The sequence below is a fragment of the Electrophorus electricus genome, chromosome 24 (assembly GCF_013358815.1).
Source record: "Electrophorus electricus isolate fEleEle1 chromosome 24, fEleEle1.pri, whole genome shotgun sequence".
NCBI classification, from domain to species: Eukaryota; Metazoa; Chordata; class Actinopteri; order Gymnotiformes; family Gymnotidae; genus Electrophorus; species Electrophorus electricus.
In genome coordinates this window covers 395,819-423,375 of record NC_049558.1, presented here as the reverse complement: position 1 = coordinate 423,375, position 27,557 = coordinate 395,819, and the positions used below count along the sequence as shown (strand labels likewise).

The window sequence follows — 27,557 nt, the reverse complement described above, 5'->3', positions numbered from 1 at the left end:
TCCTTCCTCTTAGTTTACAGTCTCAGAGTGTTGGATTTGGGATTAAACCCTTCGTGCATTGTGAGGAGTTTCCTTGTCTTGATGTCAGTGTCTTCTATCTCCAACTTTGACCAGCTGATTCTGCCAGTGGGCTCTCTGATGACTGGCAGAGCATAAGTGTTGATAGCTCAGGTCTTCTTCCTCCCAGCTGACTTCTCAGGATTTGCCTCACTCTTTATGATTCACATTTTCCTGTGGGATTCCAAGGTACTTTTAGCTGCCCTCAACATGTTATATTACTTTCTGGTAGTGGGAGTAAGTGCAGTGCGCTCTAGTAAAGGATGTAACAGCCCCAGATCCATCTCTCTCCTTTTGGTTTAATTCAGCATCACTCAGCAGAAAGCAAATGCAGTTGTTGTGTGCTTGGTTTATGTAAGTCTTAAGTCCTAGTATCTGTGACATGAGGATAGTCTTTCGGATGTTCAGTTAAGACTGGAAATTTGTTTAAATACCACTATCTATTATAAACCTACAGACTCTCATTACTATTGCAGTACACCTCATCACATTCCAGGTCCTGCAAAAACATCTATTACTCACAGCTATTAAGACAAATACGTTTGCAATGAGAATGAAGATTTGCTTGTCAAGAGTAAGATTAATGACAGTTCAGATCATAACCGAAGGACTTTAGCCTACAACTACTCTAGATGTACTGCATGTACATTTATTAATACAGCCACTAAAATAACTAGCACGAAGGGATTGACAATTGTCATCATCTCTTCCTCCTCATGCATTACTGCAGGGGATGTCTACTGTAAAACCTGCAAAAGATGTAATCAGCTTTGCATTGGAGAAACCAAGAGAAGTCTTGCTAATCATTTCATTGAACATCTTCAGACCAGAAAGGCATTTTAATACTAATGGACATTACATTAGACATATCTGTTTGCATTGCTAGTTGTTGCTATGGCAGTAATGAAGTTAGTTAACTCAAAGAAAAGAAGTGATCTACACTCTCGCAACTTTAGATCCCCATGGAACAAATGGTTCTACTTTTGACTTTATCTAATGTTCTACTTTTGACTTTATCTAATCTAATTTATCTCTGTCCTGTTTATTTATATATGTGTGTGTGTGTGTGTGTGTGTGTGTGTGTGTGTGTGTGTGTGTGTGTGTGTGTGTGTGTGTGTGTGTGTGAAATTTGGCACGTTAACTGATGCAACTGAAATTCAATTTGCTGTGTTCATTCAATTGGAATATAACTGCCAGACACACAAGTTTCCTCTCTACTATAGTACACTGCGGATCATTTTCTGTGTGTGTGTGTGTGTGTGTGTGTGTGTGTGTGTATTATATATATATATATGTTCACAAGGTTTCTGGAGAAATGGGACATTTTGGATAGAGGTTCTTTATCAGCTGTGCAAGCAGAAACAGAGAAATACATAATGGGGCCAAGGCTGGGAAGTGCAAATCTCACTTATGACTCAGACATCAAACAACACCACAGAATACCACCCCCCCACACACATAAACAAACCCTTACACAACCCATCCAACTCTGTCCCCTCAGATCTACAGAAAACAGTCCTTGAGAATTGAGACCATTAACATTTAATCTGAAGATGATGATTTTTTATTTTTTTTTGCATCTTTCTTGAATGGTCAGTGATTATTAACCAGACAAACCTTTGACAATATAACAATATAATGCTGAGCTTCTTCAGTAGACATGTTTCCCCCAAGCTCAGTTCTACCTAAAGCCAGTTGATGCATGACCAGTTACCAGGAAATCAGACCAAAAGCCACCAAATGAACTGTGTCAGTTTTCCTTGACTGATGCCTTCACAGTGACAGGGCCAATTGTTTGCTCTTTACAGGCTTGTAACAATTCTTTCACAAATGCTGTATTGACTGAATCATCAGCCCACTCACTTATCCAAGTTTGATCCAACAAATTTTGTAATCTTAGTGTGGAAAATAAATATTCATTGCAAACCAGAATAGGAAATTAAGATAAAAGCCTCTTTGCATACTTTTCATCAAACTCACAGATTTGCACTGTTAACTTCATATTTTCTGGAAGTCTACCAGTCATACCTAACCACGTTTCCCAAAAATACCAAAGTCTAGATATCATCTGAGATATTAGAGAGTGTAACATGTGTAACTCAATGTAATATGTGATTTAGCTTTTCCTGCTATGATCTTTATGCTCTGACACTTATTTAAAACTCTCGAGTCAAGGAGAGATAGAAAACCCAACCATAGACATACGGCAGCCAACAGCCCATCTCAGCAATGTGCTTCCTCTGGACTATGCCTTGTATTGCCCATGAGTCTTTGTGTTGGGTAGGCAAAAGATACATCCTGAGACTTCTCAAGGCAAACACTCATCTGTGGAGCTCAGACGGAGCTCAGGACTGGCAATGCACCATTCTAACGTACATTTTAGGAAGAGTGAATTAAAATGCCCGTGTCATCATTAGAGCACATCACTGTTTGCACATGAAGTGTCTCTTCTTGGCACTGATGCTAGTCATGATCATGCTAGATCATGACTACAGCAGCCTGGTCTCTGGACCAGGAGACCATCCACAGTTTTGCCCTGTTCCATCTCCAAACACACCTGTACACACAACCAAAAACACTAGTTCCTTGATCATTGCTGTGAAGACTATGCTAACAGCCAGGGGTGCTACTAGGGATTTTGACTTTCATGAAAAGACATCACTCTGGAACCCACCATGTAATAATTTACAATTTTTTTAAGGACCCCTATCAGTCACAGGCCCTTAGAATCATCCTAACTCTGCCCTCTCACCCCCCGATACAGCGCCCCTGCTGGGAGCACTGAAGCTTCACACGCACATAAAACCCATAGGAGGTGCTCTTACAATTCCAGGAAAAACTAAAAACACAAAGGTTTTCAGTTTAAATTTGTAAATCAGTATATTATAGTTTAAAAACAAGTCAATAATTTGCACAAATGAACAACATTTTCTGTCACAAAGCAGTAAATTCTTTGTTTTACCTTAATGGATTATTCGCATATCATTAGAATCTGAACCTGTGTTTTAACACAGCAGATATAAAATGCCAGAGGATGTTTAACTAGATTATAATCTATATCACTTCATTAACATGCTCCATTAACAAGCAACAATGTAATAAGAAAAAGATTTGCTTGGGATTAGAATAATGATGTTCCGTTTAGAGGAACAATTATGGTCATTCATTAAAAAATGGCAGTCATTTGGAGTACAGAGCTTATCTCAGAGACACAGCACCCCCTACAGGAACCACACAGAACGTACTACCATAGCATAGCCAACAGCTCTAATATTCTCATCCATGCTGACAATCCATGGTTAGATTGATCAGACTCAATGCACATAGTCTGGGTTGTCCTGTATTAACCTGTATTAAAACCTGTAAGCCTAATGTAATTATAATATCCTATTTAATCATAAGGAGAACGATTATATACCGAACACAACTAACCTCTGAAGTCTCTCAGAATCCTCAGAAGAGATCCTTAGAGAAACAGTATGCTTGACTTTGCTGATGGGAACTCGTGCTAAGAGTGGGGTACAGATGGAAGTTCACCAGATAAAATACAACAAACTGCAGTGGGAAACAATAGCAGTGACATGGCTGAAGCTGGAGAAGAAGCCAGCAGAAAAGGACCTGAAGCAGAGGCAGGACCCCCCACAGGGAGAGTTCCTCCTTAAAGACCTTGCTTAAAAAAATAAGCTTGAGATTTATGTACGGAGGGTGTCAGTACTATTAAGTAAATAAAAGCTTGTTCTCTGAAGACAACCTCGGAGTGAGTAAGTTTTTCATTATTGGTGAAACCTATATCATAGCTATCTAATATCTATGAGGTAGTGAGTTAGTAGGGGGTGAATCCTAGTTAAGTGGCTGAACCCATGACCTAGGACCTGAGCTTGTGTAGCTCACCTGCTCTACCAGGCACTTTTGCTCAAAAATGCTGTCGTATGACTAGCCAAGTAACCACAGAAGGAAAGAGTTAAAGTAAGATTTGCTAATGTCAGACCAACAATTTTGCAGCATTCCTGATGGATGCCAGAAGACACCAGCATCACTTTCAACAAATCAACCAAGAAAGCAAACCGGATTGAACAGATGTCCTTTCAAAGCTCAGGCAACTGGAATCAAGATTGAAAAAACACAAAATCCATCATTACCCAGGAGACAAAAGATAACTGCTTAGTAGAACAGATTCCTCATTAAATATTTACTACACAGTCTGGGAGTGGAATCCACTTTTCCTCTCAGGGTTGGGAAAATAGAACAGTTGCTTTATAATCTTTATGAGTTACAGAGATCAGGAGAGAATAAAGGATGAAGCAAAAAGCAAAGATAGACAGAAAGATAGACAGACAGACAGAGATATCCTACCCTTAGATTTGCCATACACCCAAAAGAAAGAGACATACAGAGAAAGAAAGAGAGACAGAGAGAAAGAGAAATAGGGAGTTGCCATTGTGTCAGTCAGCTGCACAGGTGATTATATAGGAGAATGAAGAAAAGAAAAAATGAGTACTGATGGTTTTTCAACTTGACCAACTGCTGCGCTGAAGAAGAGAAGAGTACAATATCCTGCTGTATCTGTGGTATTCCAGTAATTCCAGCTGTAACTACAGGAAAACCACTGCTCTGTTCCAAATGTAACTACTGCAAAACCACTGATCTGTTCCAGCTGTAACTACTGGAAAACCACTGGTCAGTTCCAGTGCAGGTTCATAAGTGATGAAAAACCATGAAGACCCATTTCACTGGCGTAATAGTTGGCCAGACTTCTTGTACTAATTATGTTAATTTTACATTCCAAATAATGCTGATGGGCCTTTCTTTTGCCAGAATTCTGAGGTTTCCTGGCAAAACCCAACATTGTATTCTTGAGTTACAATAACATTTCAGTTTTGTTGAACTTGCTATTTCCAGTAAGTCCATTTCTCATATAGTTTGTTGAAATCCCATCAGCTCCAACTCATAAGACAGAATGAATGAGTTTATTAGAAGTACCACTTTTATGGCCTTTTCAGGTAAGCTCTGGTTTTTATTTTGGTCAAATCTGTATTAGTCATAGACCATTTTTATCACCGATACATGGGAATGGTGTTGGGAATGGTATTGGGAATGGTAGGGGTCTTCACCAAGGATTCTTACTGATATAACATGGAGCACTAGCCCAACAGGGGACTGTACTCCAGCCCCGACAGTGTGAGGTAGCGTTGCTACTCACTACACTACAACATTTATGTTTTCATTTAAATGTTCCTTTTACTGAAAGCCTGCATAGAAATTAATTAGGATAGATTGGTTGGTCAGTATGGTATCTTGAAAGGTTATACAGTATATAAAGCCTAGTGGTAATTTTCTTCATTAAGCCAATTTTGTTATAAATGAGGAAGCAGGCAAAAAAAAATAAATGTAACTACAGAATTGAGTATAGCGGTATTTGGTTGATTGTAAATAAATGTTACTATAGAATTGAGTTTAGTGTGTATGAGTGGGTAGTAGTAGCTCAGTGGTTCAGGTACTTGACTTCTAATCAGAAGGTTGCTGGTTGAAGTCCTGCCCCTGAGCAAGACCCTTAACCCTCAATTGCTCAAGTTGTACTCAGTCATAATTGTAAGTTGCTTTGGATAAAAGTGTCAGCTAAATGAGTGATTGTAGAAGCTGTTATCTGTAAAGCATCCTTGAGTTTGAGTAAGGCAGTGTATATATATGTAACTAATAATGGTATCTGTTTTGTTGTGCTATCTCTCATTGCTCACCTGTGGGAAAATCAGATCAATTTTCTCAACTAAAATCCTGAAGAAAAGTGTTAGCTAGCTATATTTGTAAGAGTTTAAATAAATTTCTTGGCAATGTATATTAATGGATGGATTTGAACTTACCCTTTCTGGGTTATGTCACATTCAGATAGGGTTACGGTAAAACCTTAATCTATCAGGTATGGCCGATACTGTGATTGTAACAACTAACTAGAGTCTTTCACCAAGTGCATGTTAATTCCTTGTTCCTGTCCCATTTTCTGATCCTGTCCCAAGAGATTTAGAGATAAATGATTAACACAGTGAAAAACAGATCTTTTGAACGCAGTCTGCCCACATGAAGACATGTAGCAGTCAGAAACAGTGTGCTCTGCTCACCTCACCTTCACACACACCTACACACACACACACACACACACACACACACAGAGAGAGAGAGAGACAGAGAGTCATATCGTAGACTGAGCAGACATGGTAACTGTGTAAGTCAAGGTTAAAGGAAAAGCAGCAGCCGTGGGCTGCATGGCTTTGGTGAGTCATGTACCTGCCTTCCAGCCTGCTAAGACCGTTGAAACAATGCATGGATCATTTGATCAGACTGTTAAAACAATGTTCTTTCACATCAGATCACAGAGCAGCACAAAATTCTGAAGGTCAACTGTGCTATCAGATATGATGGCAATGGCCATATACTTGGAGATATGCATCTCATTACACATGCCATCCAAAACAAGCCCTATGAAAAATCACCTGAGTGAGGCCTATTAAAGAGAAAGCAGAAGCAGCCATTTTGGGTAACCTACATTCTAAACAGTGACTCGGGTTATCCTGCAGCCTGGAATAACAAGATGTTTCAGATTCAGTTGCTTTTGGTCCTCAAAAAATCAAATCAACTATAATAAACTCCCACATGCACACACACACACACACACACACTCCTTATAGTCTCAAGATTAAAAACTGACCACTGGAAGTTTCTCATTTGGTCTTTTTCATGCTCACATTCCCCATGTGACTGAATCCCAGTGTACAGTACAGGTCTGCACATACACAAGGGCCACACACAACACACACACACACACCTATGCCATTTCTGAGATGCTTTTCAGAAATACAATATTGCTTCTGGTCATCAAACTCCTGTGTATGTGATCCTGCACATTCTTCTTTATGTGTGTACAAGTTGGAGGGTTTATCAATTTTATTTATGGGGGCTTGATTGTTTTTGGAATAATAACTTCCTTAAGGACATCATTTAGAGTACCTGAGCATGCTATAATGAGGGACTGTGTGCTGCATCGTTTTATATATTTGCTGGGATTTGATGTCCAGGGTGCCACAAGGCCGACCCTGCAGACCACAGGGCTCTGGCTGCGTTGTAGAAAACATCATGTCCTGTTTTCTGCGGTTTTCTGTTAAACCCTCCTGGAGCTGGTTATGCTTACACAGCTATTTGGTTCCCCTGTTTCCACAGGCTTCCTTTAGTTTTAATGTGCTACTGCAATTTTAGCTTATTTGTAAGGTAGGCTTACAATTAGTCTACTATGCAAATTATTCTTTAATTAATATGATGTACCTCATTAAATTATCAAGAAGGGTTCTTTGTTTGTAAAGTGTAAAACAGGGGATTTGAACCCAAAACCTTGAGGTTCAGTATAGATTAAACATAGACACATAAACAGCATATGACCGCCAGACATAACAGACAGGATACAGCTAAAAGTGCACAGTGCTCATAGACATTGTTCATTACAAAACTGATTTATGTTGCAGGTGAGGTCCTACACAGGTGAAAGGGTCTGGCGTGAGGCAGGAAGGTATTGGCTCTCACACGCTTTCTCACTAGACTGCAGGAGGAGGCGGGGCTCGTCTCTCTCACTAGACTGCAGGAGGACGCGAGGCTAGGCTGTCTCACAGGTCCACAGGAGGGGGTGGGGCTGGGCTCTTTCTCAGGCTTGTGGGGGGTGGGGCTGAGGTCTGTCACAGGCTTGTGGGGGCAGGGCTGAGCTCTCTCACAGGCTTGTGGGGGCAGGGCTGAGCTCTCTCACAGGCTTGGGGCAGGGCTGAGCTCTCTCACAGGGCTACACAGGTTCTTGGCAGGTTGTGAAAAAGAAAGGTGAGTGAGGACAACTGTCACATCACTCACACAGCTGTGTGAATGCCACTTGAGAAACCCTGTGGAAAACGGAAATTTAACTCTTAAAAACACACACAGGGAGAGAGAGAGACAGACAGACAGCTGCCTTAAATGTTATATCCCTTTTTGATCACTCACTACTATTGCAAGTCATCTGTCCCAGCAATGGTAAACAATTGCCTACATTTCCAATGCATAAAGATTTTTTTAACATGTAGGTGTTGCCTAATTATAACCATTCTATAGGTTTTTATGAAAGATTTGCTGTAGGCCAAAAATGTCTTTGTTTAAAGGTGAGGATCACTACTGAAGCAACATATAATCAGTAGCATAAAATTAACCTGTCTCATGATTAATACGAGAGAGAGAGAGAGAGAGAACGAGAGAGAGAGGAATGACAGCAGTCATAATTCATTGTGCATGTTGCCTCAAACAAGCAACATACCTATGTGCCCCAAAATCACCTTGTTTCCGTGGCTACAGCGGATGTTTTCATGCCTGGCTCTCAACAGTATGACGATCTGTTCATGGGCAAAACGCTGCATCAGATTGTTTGGTATGCAGCCATTTGTGCATTTTGTGCCATTTTGTTTTGGATTGTTCAAGGCAAAATAAATGCAGAACATTAGACAAAATGTCTCAAAAATGAGTTCCAATAACACCGGAAACATTAGGGGAATAAATTGCATATTTTTTGCAAAAATAGTTGAAACAATGTAAATACATAATTACTACTCTCCCTCTCCCTCTGTCTCTCTCTCGCTCTCATACTTAGCTCAGCTCACCCACAAACATCTGGAGAAATCAGAGATGAGGTGGAACGCTGCCTGGCCTATTTTGCTGTTAATGTGGACAGTACAAGGGCAAATGTGCAGCTACTACTGAATGACAAACAGGAATATAAAGCGTGCCACGTCATCCATCCCGAGTGTCTGGGGCCGTCTGTGTCTGCTCCAAACACTGCCATTTTAGAGGACCAAGCCTATCAGCCTTTCCCTCTACATGGTTACTTTAGTGTTAAGACTAAACTCACAGAATATTTACCAAAGAACATAAAGCCACAAACACTAGCAAAGGTAGACATGACAGTGAGCTATTACATTACATTCACAGCGTTTATCTGACACTTTTATACAAAGCAACTTACAATAATACCAGAACACAACCTACTCAGGGACCCAACAGTAATAACTTGGCAGTGGTGGGACTTGAACTGGTAACCTTAACCACTGAGCTACCACTGCCACACCATGGTCCTGTTCTATTTATACAATTATATTTACAATGTATATTTAAACCAAGATTCTTATGGCTCTGTGCTATGGTCTCATTACTTATGTGGGTTTACTGTTCCATAAATTTATTCAGTTAATTATTAAGAAAAGTATTTTTTGTTTGTTTGTTTATTTGTTTTAATGATACTGGAAAGTAACGTGACCAGCAAAACTCACTCTCAAGGCCTTTTGGTTGATTTCATTTCTTTCTCATGACTTCATTCTTTACATTTGCCCACTGTGTTAACTGACAAGCGTGTCAGTAGTTTACAGGTGAGCTCAGGAAATGAATCAGACATAATTAAGCAACAAGGAAGGAACATCTCTTAATTAAATCATGACAAATGAATAACTTCAGCAATTATTTATATTATTTCTCAGCTTGAATTCTTTTTTGCCTTCATTCACCAGAGGCATGTGAGTGTAATACAGGTTGAGCACTGATACGTCAAAGAAAAGATCCATTAAAATATCTTGTTCCTCGAAACATGCAAGCGTACTTAATATTATCAAGGACTTCATCCTTAAATAAATGTCAGAGTGGGAAGGAGCCAGATATCCAGAGAATGATCTATTCAGTAAGGGTGGCAGTCTCCTGTCTGCTGCCGGACTGCTGCACCACTTGGCCTGAAACAACCAGGGACACTCCATTACATTACACTGCATTACAATGCTGCTGTGGAGAAACACTTAATCACACTCAGAAGATGAAAGGATAGCTTGTTGATCTCCTCTGTGTTAGAATGTGTTCACATCCATAGTCTTGAGGGAAAATGAAAAAGAAAGAGCCTGTTATTTCTAACACTCACCACCAGTCCATGTTTTCTAGCAATAAACAAAAAGGCAATTGGTTGGAATTGTTTCAGGCCTCAAAAGACAAAAAAATGAAAACTATTCTCATGCAGAACATTCAGCTGATTTCCTTGGATATGTTCATATCCAAACTAAATGATATCCGTCCTCGTGACAGGGCCATACCCTGCCACCACCTCAGACAGTCCCTCCACCTCTCTCTGTCTCTAGTCCCAGCACAAAAGCCTGTGCTAACAGTGGTAAGCCAACCAACAGGACAGTTTGGCCTGAGGAAGCCATCTCTCAACTCCAGGACTGTTTTGGACATACAGAATGTAATATATTGTCACATCATACAGACCTGTAGGTGTACACTTCATCTGTTCTGTCACACAGTGATTACTGCATGGTCAATGTCACTTTTAGTAAAAGGATCCCATGTTAGTAAAATTGGAGCCAAATGAGAAACCATGAAACAGTGAAGTCAAACAGCTGCTCGGGGCAAGAGACGCAGCTTTGAAATCAGGAGACACCTCAGACTACAGCGCAGCTAGAGTGAGACATAAGATATGAGAGGCATCAGGTCTGCAAAACACAACTACAGATAGAAGAGGACTTCAACAGTAACTCCAACCCACAAGGCATGTGGCAATGCATCCTGAATATCATGGATTACAATACACCACATACACCAGCCAACAATGCTGCCAACCTAACAGATGCACTTAACAGCTTATTTACCCAGTTTGATAAAGACAATATCCAACCTCCAGTCAGGATCAAACTGCTGGGAGATCCTAAGACTTTCTGTTCTGCACACTCATGAGGCAGGTTCTCCACATCAACACATGGAAAGCAAAGCAGCTGGACCTGATGGTACCCAAGGGTGTGTTTTCCAGGACTGTGATTACCAGCTAGCAGAGGTTTCACACATTCAATCTCGCTCTCTATCCTTATGCACAGTCCCTGCATGCCTCAAATCCACCACCATCCTGCCTATGTTAATCTGTTCCAGTGAATAGCTCTCTCTCACCTACGTCAGGGAGCTCTTCACTGGCTACAGGTCATCATTTAATAACATCATACTGAACAAACTAGTCAATAAATATTACGCGCTAACTACCTCCATATGCGACTGACTACCTGACTTCTTCATCAACTGCCCCCAGACTAATCAGATTGGGCAAACACACGTCGTCGTCATCCCCGAGTACCGGTGTCCCACAGAGCTCTCACCCTCCTGTATACACTCTTCATACATGCCTGCCATCCCAACCACAACTCAAACACTGTTGTTACATTTGTGGGCGATACGACAGTCACTGGACTCATATCAGACAAAGGCACATACAGGGAGTATGTTCAGAACCTGACAACATGGTGCGCAAACAATAATTTGGTTTAAACACCAAAAATTCCAAGGAAATGATCTCAGATTTTAGGACTACCAAAAACTCCAAACACCATCAGATGCACTTCCACACTGAAGCTGTGGACAGCTTCAGCTTCCTTTTCCTGGGCTGACAAAATCTCACAAGACACAACACCACCTTTATTTTCAGAAGAGGCTAAAGCAAGCCAACCTCCAGCAAAAACTGCTTGTCACCTTTTACAGATGCACCACAGAGAGCATCCTAACAGCCTGCAGGACAGCCTAGCACAGCAGCTGCACCAAAGCCCTCCAACACAGTGTGAAAACAGCACAGGACGGAGTTGGCACAGAGCTGCCATCACTAGAACGTCATCACAGCACTCGTTGTGTGAGGAGAACATCACACACCGTAGACACCATCCACTAAGAACTTCACACACCCTGGACACCCATTTAAGATCCTCCCATCAGTCAGGTGCTTCAGATTAATCTGCACATTTGCAAAGAGACTTAACAACAACTTCTTCCTAAAAGTTGTGGCACTAATGACCTCATAGATCTGCTCCGTCTGACCAGCTGGTGTCCTGCTATCATTGTAGCATGTGCAGTATTTACTTAAATGTTGTTTCCAGCCACTATTGTAGCATGTGCAGTATTTCTACACTAACCACATGCCATTCAACACCCCAACACACCACCACTCCATATCTGTTACACCGCAACACTGCAAGATGTATTTTATACTGTATATTGTTTATATTTTGCACTTATATTTCTTGGATTCTGTACTTTTAAATTGCTGATATTTTATATTTCTTATCTTATTCCTGTCTTATTTATTGTCTGTAAATCAGTATGAGTCAAATATAAAGGTCCCATTTGGGGTTGATGCAATTACAATTTCATTGTGTTTGCACAATTACCAAAGTTCTTGAATGACAGATTCATATAGTGGTTTGTGCTTTATACTTCAGCAAACAGAACATTTTGAGGAAAATAAAGAGGGATTTTTCCTCAAACCATCACAACATACCAGGTTGAGGACACCAGCTCTCATGATCACAGCTACACTGACAGCATTTTTCACTGACTGCAGACCCAGAGGTATGTCACATAGTTTGCTGTGCAGACTGACCTCTGATACCCGCTCTGACCTGCAAACTAACACCCAGCCCTTAACTGTCTCACATCACAGTGTCATGCAACCAGCTTCTCCCAGCTCAGCCAGCAATCAATAACACTACATTTCCCAGAATCCTGTTCACAGCAAGGAGCAACCTTCCACCAATCACTGATCACTTACTCGTTCATCCTCACCTGACTATTGAATTAACTTGTTCCTTATTATTATGCTTATTTAAACTCATCTGTTTCTTAGGATCACTGTGAAGTATTGTCACTATTCTTTCTCGTGCATACTGGGCATTTTTTTCTCTTTGCCTATATTGTGCTTCTGACCCTGTTGTGCTTTTTGGATTTTTGCCTCTTGTCTCTCCCTTTGGATTTGTTTGTATCTTTTTCTCTGGATATTGGATTTTTGGACTGGAGTGTGCTCTCTCTGGCATTTTGCATTCTCCCTCTAACTATATTCTTTGTATAAATAAACTTCTTCCCTTAATCTTCGAGTGTCTTACTTGTTCAGAACATTATACATAGATAACTCCTAGACTCAGTACTTGAAGGAAACTTTTATTCAAAAAGGTCAAAACTGCTAAGCAATTGCAAGTAGTAAGAGTCAGTAAGCATCCTGTAAGTGCATCATGATAACTGTCACAGTGTGAGTAATTAGTTATCATTAGATTCTTGTTAGTGGCGTCAGGCATTTTTAGCTGAAGTATATTTGCCATAACTGTCAGTCTAAAGGCTTTGCTGCATGTTTAAATAGTAGACAGTGCTGTAGGGTCAGGTGAGCGCAGCTGGAGGGTGTGCCCACATTGACGAGCAGTACTCCACATCATTCTTTACTGGATAGCTAATTCATTAAGCTCCTTTCATCCTCATCCTCTTTTTCCGACACACCTGCCATTATAGGCGAATGCTGACTTCAGCACCCTGGACAGCTCCCATGCAATTCCACTAACCAAACAACCTGCCCATATCACACACAAAACTATAGTTCACTTAAATAAATAAATACATTATACAGGTCATATAGCAAGAGGTGACACTCAGCCATGCCAAATGGCAGCACAAATATCACTTGATAGTCACATTTTTAAGTGCATAGTTTCTAAATGGCTTCCTTAATGTGTGATTAATGTCACCGGGGTTTCCTGGATCAGTAACAATGAATCACCAGTCACTCCCCTTCTCTCTATGGTCATACTGTGATAATCACAGCAGCTTTAAAAAATTACAATTAGCTCATGATAGCCATAGTAACCCTACAACAGGAGGTTTTATCCTGAAGTGTGTGCTGCTCTGTTTCACAGGGGTTACTCCCAGACCAAAATCAATAGCCAAGTAGCCTTAAATGAGCCTCATATATACATTATTCAAGCCCCATTTTTAAGAACCATAATCGCATAGCACATCCACATAGAACTAATTTAAATCAAACAGAACATGCATACATATATAGCACAAAATACATAATGCGAACCAGATAATAAATAACCCTGTTATAAATAACTACTATTTAATAACCCTGTATATTGATTATATTGGTTTTATATCATTTTAAAATCTTACATGAGTTGGTGAATATCCAGGCCAGTACCTTTACCTCCCACAACGTGCAGAATATTTATTGTTCGCAAAAGCATCAGCAAAAGACTCTGTCGCGGTGATTGATGTGTGAACGACAAGCTGTTACATAACGAAACTAGAACGTCCTCACCAGCATTCACTATTCAAAACGGCAGAGAAAAAATCGTAGAGCAAGTAATCACGGGCCGTTAATGTTATCCAAATGTCCTGAATGTCTCCCCCGTCTCCCCCTGTCTCTCGTTTTCATTGGTTTGTTTATCCCTTCTTGGCACCCGTTTAACTACACGTCAGACTGCTCTTGGCTTTGCTATTTGATTTGAAAACGACGAAAGGTGACGTTTGAAGACGTTACGTGGAGGATTTTATTTGGCCCTAAATATTTCACGCTATAAATAGATGACGCAAATCTTCCAAATAAAAGATATGTGAAACTCAGAACTTCCCTTTATTGAAAGCCTTCTCATGCTGCCAGCTACTCTGGGGCATTTTGTCTTATGGTTTGAATTTTCAATGTTATTATGCTCGTCCATTGCAGCTATTTAGAGCACGAGCGAAACCTCGTTTATGATGTTACTCTGGAAAACTTCATCTTACCCACTGAGTGTTTCGCCCTAATCACAACATCTTAAAAGCAAGTACAGCTGAATCAATCAGTTTCTCACGATTTACTGAACGTTACGCGGACCGTTGCCCCTTCAGGGTAGTGTATCTGTACAGGCTGTCACAAACATGCAAAGAGCTTAAACAATAAGATGGAGCGAAGACGTACGTCGCACCAAGCGAAATATACATAAGCACGGCAAAGCTTATTCATCACAGACTATAACAGGAAAGCGTCTCCTACCAAAAATGACGTACCAGCGTTGTGCAGTGAGAGGTACACGGTTCCTCTATTGCAAAGACAGAAGGTGACCTCGCGCTTCTGTGTGCTTCTCCGCATCCGCGAGATCACGATGTACGCAGCGAGGGGGAGTTGCGTTACGCTCGCGCGTTCTCGAGAGATGGGGGATGGTCCGACTGCGGAGCTCTTCAGGGGACCACCATGAATGATGCAGTATTTCCCAAGGATCAAACGCAAGATGTTATAAAGCAGAAAACGGAAAAGGTTCTTATTTTCTCCATTTAATATAATATCATTAATTTATGTGATCTTATAATCTGCTTTCCAGTGCAACTGAAAGGTAAATATCATGGTAGATTACATCTTTGTTTACGTAAAAATAATGCATATTTCATGTACTTAATATAGAACCCATTATTTATTTTTTTATTATGTATGTTTTATTAAATGTTCCATGTACAAATGAGACAAACAGTTAAGCAAACACTGCAAATAAAGCCAGGTCCTCCATTATACATATAGAGAGGACCAGGTAACTGCACAGCTGTAATTTAACAGACAAGCATATGTTCTAAGATCACTCTTCCTAATGGAAACTAATTGAGGGCTAATTGAAGCAGTGATACCAACAATATCAAGCTTTGGGATGATCCCAGTATAATTACAAGTTAATCTAAACGTCACCTCAGTTGATAAACTGATTCAGTTCAATGTTTTCAAATTGATTTTTATAAAATATGACACCTTTCGTATTGTATTCAATATCCTTTTGTACTGAACACACACACACACACACACACATATATATATATATTGCGCAGGCAACTGACGTGACCAAAAGGCTAAAGCATCCCTTACACGTGCCCAATGTGTTCAGCAGAATCGGTTCCGAGCACGTGGGTTTCAGCACGTTTCCTGTCGGGCGCTGCAGAGTGACACCTCATGGTCATGTCTTCGTTAAGCTCCGCCCCTCAGTAAACCACGCCGAGCCGAGCCGCCCCACACACCTGGCTGCCTCTTAGCTGTGGTTCTCTGTATAAGCCAGTGCTTCTTTTTATTTCGCTATTGTTTGCCAGGCGTATTCACACAGCGCCTCCGTTAGCGTGTTGTAGACACGGGTTCTCGGACCTTCTCATGCCTGTTTTTTCCCCTCCGCCGGTTTTTGGGCGGAGTGATTGTTTTGACCTAATCTGTTTTCACTGACTTTCGCCTTTGGTTTCGCGTTTTTGTCCTGTATTTCTCTCTGTATTTCTCGGGCCCTGCGCGTGGGTCCCCTCCTGTCACCAGCTGCATCGCTCACCAGCTCTGGTTCCGGAGTTCCGCTTGTCTGTCACTTATGTGCAATACTAAAAAAAATAAGCAAAAATGCCTGCTTCTGACTGGAGAATGCCAGTACACTTTCCCTGTACATTCACTGTTCATAGAGTGTAACACCACAGCCTGCATTTTAAACAACATCCCAGATATGGAATAATAATGTATATCTTTAACTATTTAGAAGTGTAAAACGCTATAAGTCTACAATATGTGGCACACATAAAGTAGGGCAAAGGAGCTAACCTAGCTGTTTGATTAGTGTTGCTAACACGTTAAGCTTGGTTACCATGGTTCTGCTTGGTTACCATGGTTTCATTTCGTTCCATGCTTAGGCTTTAGGCATAACTCACAGGCCCTGAACAGATTCTCCTGCCTGCACCCTGTTATGGGCATCTCAGCAATACAATGTCTGTAGGAAAACATTTGTTTGCTTTCTATTGTCCTTGGTCTAGTTTATTAGCCTGGTAATTTTCATTTCATGCCTTCAAGGAAATTTTAGCCACCAGCTCCTTTTCTCATAGTTCTTAACAGCTTTTATTGCTTAATTGCTTATTATAGAACTTGTTCTTCAACATGTGCAGAAAGGGTAGTGTTTTACCAGGCTCTCATCTGAATCATAATGGATTTCCCTACTCTAAGGGTTACATTATGGCAGGTTGTAGTTCACCAGCAGTCTGACATGACTTTGCAAAACACGTCAATAATCAGTGATTAGAAATAAACAATTGTTTTCACCCCAAATGCCACATAGATCTCAGTGGAAGTACTGCAGGTATTGAGCTGAATTTGTGTTCTATTAATTCTTTCTTTATTTCCGTGTGTCTTCGGTTTGTTGACAGTCTTGTTTCACTGACACAGAGTGCTGTATGATTACTTAGACTGTGTGCAGCACTCTGTTTTCATCATGTTGAGTGCTCAGTCTTTTATGGGTTTTTTTTGTACCTGTTACATCTTCATTTAGGACAAAGTTGACACAGGAGGAGGAGAACGCCCAGGACTCGCGCGAGCAGGAGGCTGATGTGCTTCTGCCTTGTGTTGTTAATGAATTATTTGTCCTTGTCATTTCATCATGAAATTGCTTTTTCCGTGTTTGGACAGGGTGGGCGATCTATTTTTATTGATCTTTTTTTATATTGCATATAAAACATTTTTCTTTTCTTGTTGTTGTTGTTGATATTTTGTATCATCCATTTGCTGTTTCTTGATTATGTTAGGGGTTCCACTTCATTACATCACACAACCCTGCACGACTTCAGGCCAAGCAATATTCCAGATGAGCAGACAGTAGATGGTAGGGTGATGCACAGTGTGCCGAGACCCTGCAAGGACCTCTAATCCCAGAAGCTCACCCATAATCCCAGAACACTTACATTAGCGAGATCAAATGCATGCATAGTATCACTAATAGCAGGGTAATCGGATTCCATGACTCTTTCACAAGGGTCTTTTCTCCAACTGTCAAGACCATTCTATTAGTGCAGACGAGGTAGAAGCTTCCTGTGGGCCATTCTTACATGTTTCTTAAAACCAGTCCAACCAGTCGACTGTGATAAACAACTCATTTACGATGAAAGGCCATTTCCTATAGTCGGGCCATTCTAAAGTTGGGTAAACTGGTTGTGTGCATTTGGTTTATCTTTGATGCAGCAGGTTGTTATGGGCCAAAGTAGTGGTTTGCTGAATCTGCATCTGCACGTAGGCATGCTAGTCAATAACAGAAATGGGAATGTCCATATCACTCTAAAGATGTACATAATTGCATTCAGTGTCTTTCATGTTAGTTTATATTTAATATACTAGATTAAATATAGATTTAATACCTTTCATTCATTTCTATGCTGGCATATATTATCATGAAAATATTATCAGTACACAAGCACTATAAATAATAAATAATCCCTATTTTCTAATCTTACAAATAGTTGAATTATGTATTAAACATAGTCTATACGTTATTATCTCTGAAGTAATGCTCTTCAGTTTCTTCCAGGTTGATTGGGGAGCACATTAGCACCCCTCACTGGTGACAAAGAGTATGTTTCCGTTTTTTATTTTGCGACAATATCTTAAGTGAACCTTATTTGTGGTGTAGTTTTTAGGCATATTTCTGTCACATATGCTGCTTTTGCAGTTAGAGCCAAGGAATTGAATTTACTATGTTACAATATTTCAGTTCTACGTTTTTAACAGTAATTTGTAGCATTCATGAGATATGCAGATGTGTTGAATATAGGATTGCATATCAACATAAGGGAAGAGATAACAATGTCATTTCAAAGGACATCTTCTAACCACAAGCCGTGAAAACGTCATCATGTTCTGTTCCCAGCCAGTATAATGACCACAAAGCTAAATTTGGTTTGATGGCTCTCAAGCTGCATCATGACCCAAAGGAAGAAGATGGCAGTGTCTCAACAACCTATCAAAGAACATCTTACAGCCAAGAAAGAGTGACCTATGTTACATAACTTCACCAACACTATCACAGTCTTTCATGTGCCTTTATTGTTCCATATGTTTTAATTCATACATCTGGTTTATTTAATTTGTTTAACAGGACATTAGGTACTGTTTACATACTAGTTTTCAAACAAGACCCATGAGCCACTACTCCTCAGTTATGTTAGGTCAGTTAAAAGATAAGATTGTGTCACTGTTGATTTTCTGCATGTTCTTCAAAACCAATGAATGTGGCACAAAATGAAATATAAAGCAATTCTGCTTTTAAATTAAATAAATACAAATCAATGGGTTATCAGGAAACGAAGGTAAGCATGAAACACGAAGCCCAACTGCAGTTTTTATGACAAAAGAACAAAAACTTCAGTTTCCAGTTGTTTTGAGTTTTTCTACAGGGACATTGACTTCATACATCTGTCACACAGTTACAGTGCCATTCTTCACAGGTAAACACACACCAAGGCATTACAATGCATTACAAAGAGGCTTCATTCAGGGGTGTGTGTGTGTGCGTGTGTGTGTGTGTGCGTGTGAATGTGTTAGCTCAAAGAACGGTGCTCATGGTCAGAATGGTCGAGTTTTAAGGCAAAGACAGGAGCAAAGACAGGCTGTGACAGTGCACTCCAAGGGCACATTGTGGAATGTATCAGACTGTATCAGAGTGTATTAGCGTGATGTCGAGTCATCCTCGAGCAGAATCATCCTACCTATACATGACCGCCAGATGAAACCACAGGCAAGCCATCGGTATTCTGTTAGCCATTAAATCATTCTGATGCTAAAGCACTATGTGTAAACCCAAAAGCTTCTCAAGCAAGCCAGTATGATAGTGAATGTGCAGAATCAAAGACTGAAGCAAAATGAGAGTGAAAGTGGGAAAGTGTCAGTGTGTAGGTGAGAAGGCACTCGACCGACGGCCTATGGTTGATCTGCGGCTCTGTAGCAGTGTTTGCAATAGCACACTAATCACTGTGGGATGAGATCTTGATTTGAGGGATCAATGTGGGGATTATTAGCAATATATTACACCTTCAGAACCTGAATAACCATTATTCCTTACAAACTTGTGAATGCTAAATAACACCTGCAGTCATTTTAATATTGCACAGGTACCATGTGTAGTTCATCTTTAAGATAATTCCAGAATTACAACTGAATTTAGGAAACGGATTCCACGCAGTGTGTACAGATGGAACCTATCTATCTCTAACTATCCGTGACAAGAGAAGATTCTGGAGCATGACACATTAGAACCGAAGAGCCAAACCAACCATCTCTTCTAGTTGGCAACTAGTTGTAAAACCTTCACACATTTCACAGTTTAAGTTCAAGGTATTAAGGGGGGGGGGGGAGATTTCAATACAGTCAAAGCAACCACATCACAACATAGAAAACCTCAGTCAAGTCCTCCTCAGTCAAGAAACTCCCAGGAAATGTGCCCCTTCCATCTTCACTAACTCACCTATCACTTTCCTTCTAGACACATTTGAATTCCTTTGTCTTGTAGTCTCGCTTACACTCACAGAGACTGTGTCACCATGTTTCTGCTGGTCTCTTAAAGGTAAATTCATGTCTAATAAACTGAAACACGGCCCTCCACAGCTGATATGGCCACACAAAGTCTCCTCTTTTGCACATCACATCACGTTTTCACACATTTCTGGAGAATCCGTCACTAGCTGGTGACACACATGCCAAAAGGTTCCTCCTATCACAGCGATACCGCTCAGGACTGCGGACCTGTGAATAGAGAGAGTAGACTACTGGAGGACGTCTTGGACACTGCTTTCGCACGATGTCCGAGTGTTCACATGTCACTTCAGAAAATTAGTTAAGGACATTTTTCTTTCCTGCACAGAGCCAAATGTTTTGTTTTTTGTTTTGTTTCTTAATTAGTTCATATAGCTATAAACTGTGCATGTTAGGTCTATTATGTTTATAATATTAAAATCTACATGGATTGTTACTAAACCATGTTAAAAAACAGCTTCTAGTCATATAAGCTTTTGTTTTGTAAAGGCTGCAGTGCTGTGCAGTGTATGTGTGCATGTATGTGCTGGTGTGTTGTGTGTGCTTGTGTGTTGTGTGCATGTGTGTGCATCTCTGGGGGACTTGCTGTGTGTCGTGTTTTAGGTGCAAGTTAGGTACAAGTTCTCTGCTTGAGTGGCAGTTTAAAAATTTTGGAAAAAACCAAATATGTGAACCCAGCATTCATGCACATCCACATATCAGGACACATATCAAGACATGTATCAGGACACGCATCAGGACACATTTCAGGACACGTATCAGGACATATATCAGGACATGCATCAGGATACTTATCAGATCGGTGGTGCACTATGGAATGCTCAAACCACAAGGAACTAAACGGAAAAACACATAACAGCAGAAACTTACAGCATGGAGAGAGCAGTAAGGACAGGCAGAAGACAGAAAAGAGACAATTAAGAGAGAGAATACACATTTGTGTCTGTGTTTGCACGTGTGGTGTGAAGGCAGAGCTAAGCGTGCTGGGGTCGGGGGGTTGGGGTCCCGTGCATGACAACAGCATCACACGTCTCCCTAATTCTCTCTCGTTCCCCCACTCCATGGATTCTGGAGATGACACTGTTCCTCGCTCCACGCCCCCCGGCCCTAACCCCGCCTGGCCCCCCACCCCACACAGTATGCCTTCACTGCTCGTCTTCCCCGAATACGTCGTTCTGTTTCCGCTTCATGTTCTCAAAGTCGAAGTCGGTCCCCGTCATGCGCTTGTAGATGTCTTTAATGTCGTTGCAGGTCGTCTCAAAGTGTGTAGTGGCGTCATAGGCCCTGGAGCAGAAGACCTGTGAAGGAACCAACCATACATTCACTTATTTCATAATAAGGCTAAGCTGACATATCAGTGTCAATGATAGCGTATTTGAATTTGTGATACAATTACTTTCCACAGCGCTCTAGCTGGCTGTGTTGTGTTTTTTATCTAATGGAAAATATCGAGCTGCTGTCGTAAGATGGAAATGTGAGGATTTGTGCTCAGAAAAAAAGTAACTTTAGGTATCTTTTAACTAGAGAGAATAAATACATTATATGCTAGTTTCTTTCATTTTTATAGATCAACCAGGATGGAAGCACTAACATAAACAGCATGTCTGAGATAATGATTGATAAAGAGTGGGACACTGACCTGACTCTCTGATCCATCATCTGAGGGCTCATACAGATCACTGATGGCCACAAACCTGCAGGACCAATCGGATGGAGCAGCCCGTCAGACATGAAACAGAATTCCCCACAGGCCATGTCACTTGACTCTCACTCTGACCTAGTTTTGTTTTATGAAACTTGGCGTCAGTGTTTCAGACTTTAGTCACTTATTAGGCTCAGCAACATGAGAACGGTACTGAACCTACAATCACACCTACTCATCTGCAGGGTTTTTTCCCCATTTACTATTGATTATGTTCATCTATTCACAGAGGAGAAATTACACTGGATCAATACTCTAATTTTGACAAGCTTGATGAATGTTGGTCATAAAAATGAAAAGCTGTATGGCTAAGTTTAAGAGCGTCACCCCCTTATCAAGCTCAACTACTGCACGATTTTTGGATATATGTTCCACTTGGGTGGGTTACACTGCCAGGCAATCCATCCCAGTTTGGTGTGAAATGACTCTTTTGAGCAGCCTTATTCTCGTTACCATCCTGGACGACATGACTCAAACCCCCTGGGATTTACATTTACATTTACCTTCTCAGCACTTAGCAGACACCCTCATACATTATGACTTACAAACGTGTTCTATAGTGTCTGTCAAAGACATTTCCTCATTTTTGCATTAATAGGTCAGTGTGAAGCAAACAATCCGGATAAAGCCCTGGCTAAAGGGGACTGTAAAAGACAGTTACGGGGTTTTTGACAGTGTATGATTAAGTGCTCGGTGACTCAGTGAAGATGTCTTCAGTCTTCATTTGAAGATAGCTATTGATTTTACACTCACTCAATCCTCTCATCACAAAACGTAGTAAAGCTCCACCGTTTCTCTCTCGCTATGTTTGTGTGAGCTACTGACTTCTGATCAATGGGCTCCAGGAGCTCCAGGGCAGGCTGGATCTCGGTCTCGGGGTCGCTGGTCTCCACCGTGGTGCTGGCTATGGCAATGTACTTGCCCTGAGCAGCCACATTATGGGCATAGGAGATCATACACACATAAATATCTGCAAGAGAGAGAAACATGGCCATTGTCAATAAGCCTACTAATGCTTCTGATGAGAGTACAAGGCCAGAACAAATATCAGCTATTCAATTATCCAAAGAACTATAAAATATACAACGAAGAGCTTATATGGTTTAAGATCAAATCATGAACCATAAACCTACTCATTTCTATGAACATGATAAATTGATCAAATACTAATAAAAGACAGGCAACATATCATTTGGATGCACTGGGAATTGGCTTTGTTTTCTACAGTATGTGAAAGTTTGTAGATATGGAGTGTGTTTTGGCTCTCCATTGCGCAGAGGCCTGACGGATTTGGGCCACTGACCGGAGTTGCGGTTGACTTGGTTCTGAGGGATGATGATCTGGCAGGAGTTGGCGTCGTTGGTGTTCTTGATGGGATGGCTGAGGATGCATATGACACGAATCACCTGGCCTGCTTTACGCACGCGGTCCTGCACATAGCTGGGGTCACAGATGAGCTGCTTGCAGCGAGCCACCTGAGGATCAGAAGACAGAAAAACCATCACATCCAGCAGCAAAGCAAGAGGAGCCTGACTCACAGCTGCACCCAGTAAAGGAGCACAGGGAGAGACACTGGTACTGGGATCCTGCGTCTCTGAGAATGTGCTCCCACTGGGAAGAATGGAGAGCAGAGGTATGCTTCCTCTGCTATAAAGATGCCCACATTCACCCAGACTGGTGCTACTTTTATTATGTAGCCAAGAGTCCAGCAACATCAAAACGTTGGCAAAGTTTGGTGAAATTTGGTAAACACTATAGAAGGAATCAATCCAAGATCAGAGCATTGTACAGATAAACCAGCATGTGTGATTGTACAAGTAAACCAGCAGGTGTCACTGTACAGTACCTCTCCTTCTGACTTCACCCCCACCACATGTCCATTCTCCACAACAATCTCATCCACTGGTTTGTTAAGCATGTAGGTCCCACCATAGATCGCACTTAACCTGAGCAGGGGAACAACAACATATGTGGAGAAAATATAGTGTAGCTGGTGTGTGTATGTGTGTGTGCATGTGTGTGTGTGTGAGAGAGAGAGACTAAGAGACAATACAAATGTGTGATTACCTCGCAAATCCCTGAGGCAGTTCTCCGAGCCCATAGAGAGGGTACAAGTATGGGCTTTTGCCATAGCGAGCCAGAGATTCACTGTAGAGTTTTATTCGATTGATGGTCTCAAGACAAGGCTGGTCCAGGTAACTGAAAGAGAGAGAGATAAGAAGACAGAGACAAAGACACATTAAACTCAGTAAGTACACTGACTGCATGATGCTTACAAATGCTTAGCAGTGTGTACGTGAACCATGGAATAGATCCGTGATGATCAGGAACTGTTTTGTGAATCAGGTGTTGGGTCTTCCTTGAGAATATTACTATTACTCATATCAGTGCAGCACTCACTCGTCTGTCCTGTAGAGGGCCAACGCATGACCTGTGAAATCAATCACATCCTGACCCAGGTCAAACTTCTTATACACATCTCGCATGGTGGTTGCTTTAGGGTCCACGCCCTCGAATGTCTTGGGGTCGTTCTCGTCAAAGTTGGCCACAAAAACCAGAAACTTCCGGAACCTTCTTTTCTCAAACATGCCCATCAGATCTGTGCATGGACAGATGCAGAGAAATCAAAATAACCATGGACAATAATAGAAGATATTTTTTATTTTTAAGGGTTTTGGGGACTCATTTTTAACTTAGGTGATAAAAAGTAAAATAGAATTCAGTTGAGGTTAAATGATACTTCAAGTGTAAAAACAGAATAGTCATTTGTTGTTTGTGGTGCACAACTAGTTAAGTCCTCTTGCAATGTGTCTGCTGTCCTAGTCAGTGTGAACGGATTAAAGGCTCACTGGAAGCCAGCGCTTCTGACTCTGTGGAAGGCACCTTGTAGATCTTCCCTCCCTTATACACAAAACTGCCCTCCACCACCTTAAAGTCCAGGTAGCGCGTCACCTCTGTGTAGAGCAGCATCTTCACCAGCTGACCTGCAGAAGCACAGAGATGCAATCACTTGCATCTACTCCAAGACTTCCACAGCAACTTTTCACATAAGCATTAGATATATGCTCAATATATTCTCCATATGCTTATGTGTGAATGAACACCTTTATGGGAATCTTAGAGACTGTCTTAGGAGCTAAGCTATAAAATTTGCTATATTAAATTAGCTGCACAATACATTGCTTATTAATCATTTGTAATATAATCACAAATATGATTTTTCTACATAACATGCAGTAGTATATGAAATGTCATTTTTTGGCATTGAACATTACACTTATAATTTCTTTATTATCCAGTTATATTATTCAATTTAATGAAAGTTTTGTGTTTATAAAGCAAATTTTTTTTTTTACCTTTATATGTACAAAATGATGAATAGAGACAAAACCCAACAACATGTAGGAACACATACAGATACCATCCCTAGTCACCACTAACCATTGGCCATGAGGAATTTAGGGATGAGATCGACGTTCCAGTCCCTCCCTCTACCCATGGACTCCGGGGGGCTGTCGGGAAGGCCGAACCGTTTGTACAGCTGCAGTGGACAAAAGCAACGGCTTAGACACGAACCAGCACCCTTGTGGCTGCAGGGGGCGGGTGCCAGGCCATGAGCCCAAGCTGGCCATCGGTGGAAGAAGTCTCTCCAAAACTGACACCCAGTCCAGGACTTCATATATGGCCGGATCAATCACATTCTCAACATATGGTATTATACTGATATCAGGTTAGAATTGGTTTGGTGAATATCACAGTAGTTACATGTGTTACAAAGTCTGACTGTATCAAAGATGAGTGAGATGTCCCCATCACTGGAATGACTCCATTACAATTTTACAAATGTAATCTCTTCAGTTCATGCCACGAAGAGCATTTTCAGGTCTTTTAGTCTAATGCATGTGGGGATGTTCCGTATTTGCTGTGTTACTGTAAAACTGCCGACCTGTGTATGTGTTAGGTGGACATACCTCTTCCAGTGGAGTGATGGAGGAGCTTTCTCCACCATAATAGGGGTTTCTGTCCATGTGCAAGACCTTCTTTCCATTTACAGACATGATCCCAGACAGAATGCACTCCTGAATGAAAAACAAACAAAGAATAATAACAATACGTTATAATAACAATAATAATCATTTATTCGTTCGAGTTACTTCAATGAAATGCCACATCGGGCGATTTCTCACATGTTCAGCACCTTGGCGTAGGACAGCACCAAAAGAATATGTGTTCTCACGTCACTACTTCACCTTCGCTCCAGAAAAGAGAAGCCATGTTAGTGGGGAAGTAGGAACTTGGGGAGCTAGGCGAAGCTGCACTGCGCAGCTAGAACCTCACCAGCTCTACAGCGCAGAAGGCATCAAACACGACGAGAAGTGTAGCCTGGCATCCGACCCCAGAACCCCACCCTTTGTTAAGACATGAGGACAGCCAGGCTAGCGGTCTCTATGCTCTAAAGCGCATATCCTATATCTGCCTCGGCTCTGCAGGCTGGCCAAGACGTAACAGACAAATTACTGCTACGCTGCTTCTGCTCGGCTTTGTTTATTCATGTTAAATAGATCCGTTGCTGACTAATACTACATTTAGTATGGTGTGACACGTAAACCACAGTAACAATATAAAGTACATGTACCACACGGTGCGTCGGGGCTTTTTGTTTCGTGACAGCATATATGAAGTGGGGGCTAATATTAAATTCGCTTCAAGCAGCCCTTGTAATCTGAAAACATTGTATAAGGCACAATAACCAAATGCTATTGTAAACTTGTAGTAACAGTATTCTATATAGGAAAGGTTCTTTTTCATTGAACTCACTCAGGTTACCGACCGCAGAGGCAGCTACAGGGCGTGTAGGGGCCGCGACAGCAGTAGGCCCGATCATCCCGAACACTTAGGAAACGTTGATTGTCAAGCATAAAGGGAAAATGCACAAAATGAACGCCCTTCTGATGGGGCTAAATAAATAATGAATCGACCTCCATCAATGACTAGCCTAATGTCTTTGAACCAAACACAACAACAACTGCAGTCTGCGCTTGTGTTTCAGGCTTATAGAGTAGTCCACTCGTTTAGATAGGGGAGAAAGTCGAATTATTGCTAATAATTCCAGCATCCACCAGCGTCGACATTACATAATGCACGGTACTGCTCGAACTACGGATCCTGCCGAAACGGGTTTGGAGTAACACGTAATACAGGCTGTGCTGTTTCTATAGCTGTGTAGTTGGGCTACTTGACTTAACACGTATTTACTGCTTTAAACATTTGAATTATTCTGTTTTCTGATCAGGTGGGAATTGCAGCGTCTTACCGTGAGCCCAGTGCCCAGAACGATCACATCATATTCCTCATCCATGATGACTCCCTCTACTAGGTTGTCCTATTCCCCTGCGAGCGTGGCACTGGATATTTGACACTTAAGCAATTTCAATTAATAATGTTCCGTAGTTTTAATCGCGGTCTTTTAGCTGGCTGTCTATTTCAAGAGAAATGGGATCGAAATGCAATTCAAGCAGGGCGTTATTTCGCACTGTGTCGCTGGCTCGTCGTCGTGGAACTGTTCTCCCAGTACAGATCCTTTCGCGTCGGCAAATAGGCCGCCGCCCTATCCCTCCTCCCGCCGCTTCC

At 41.3% G+C, this 27,557-nt stretch overlaps 2 protein-coding genes across 4 annotated transcripts in view; both read right to left on the bottom strand.

Annotated features, from left to right (window-relative positions):
• Nucleotides 1–15,016, bottom strand: part of LOC113572333 (protein kinase C and casein kinase substrate in neurons protein 1-like) — a 40,189-nt gene extending 25,173 nt beyond the window's left edge. Inside the window, exon 1 of one of the 3 annotated variants that reach the window (XM_027001782.2) lies at nt 14,921–15,016. The gene's annotated coding sequence lies outside the window, so the exon portion shown is untranslated. Of the gene's footprint in view, nt 1–14,058; nt 14,223–14,920 lie in introns of those variants that run through there. The other 2 variants (XM_027001784.2, XM_027001786.2) reach the window with 2 other exon arrangements.
• A 3,705-nt stretch (nt 15,017–18,721) lies between these two features.
• LOC113572332 (rab GDP dissociation inhibitor alpha) lies at nt 18,722–27,555 on the bottom strand. Its single transcript, XM_027001781.2, has 11 exons — nt 27,241–27,555; nt 25,898–26,005; nt 25,368–25,467; nt 24,776–24,910; nt 24,327–24,525; nt 23,994–24,125; nt 23,773–23,872; nt 23,230–23,401; nt 22,752–22,896; nt 21,864–21,918; nt 18,722–21,522 (listed from the first exon to the last, which is right to left on the bottom strand). The coding sequence occupies exons 1-11, from the start codon at nt 27,283–27,285 to the stop codon at nt 21,370–21,372; spliced, it is 1,344 nt and encodes a 447-aa protein (XP_026857582.1). The 5' UTR covers nt 27,286–27,555; the 3' UTR covers nt 18,722–21,369.
• Between the last annotated feature and the right edge of the window lie 2 nt (nt 27,556–27,557).

Bases quoted from the DNA above. Each gene is read 5' to 3' on its own strand.
- LOC113572332 (XM_027001781.2), bottom strand. From the start codon at position 27,285: ATGGATGAGGAATATGATGTGATCGTTCTGGGCACTGGGCTCACG. The intron at 23,873-23,993 runs GTAATCACACAT...TCCCCTGCTCAG, and splicing joins CTGCCTCAGGGATTTGCGAG to GTTAAGTGCGATCTATGGTG. The intron at 22,897-23,229 runs GTCAGTGGCCCA...TCTCTCTTGCAG, and splicing joins CCAAGTCAACCGCAACTCCG to ATATTTATGTGTGTATGATC.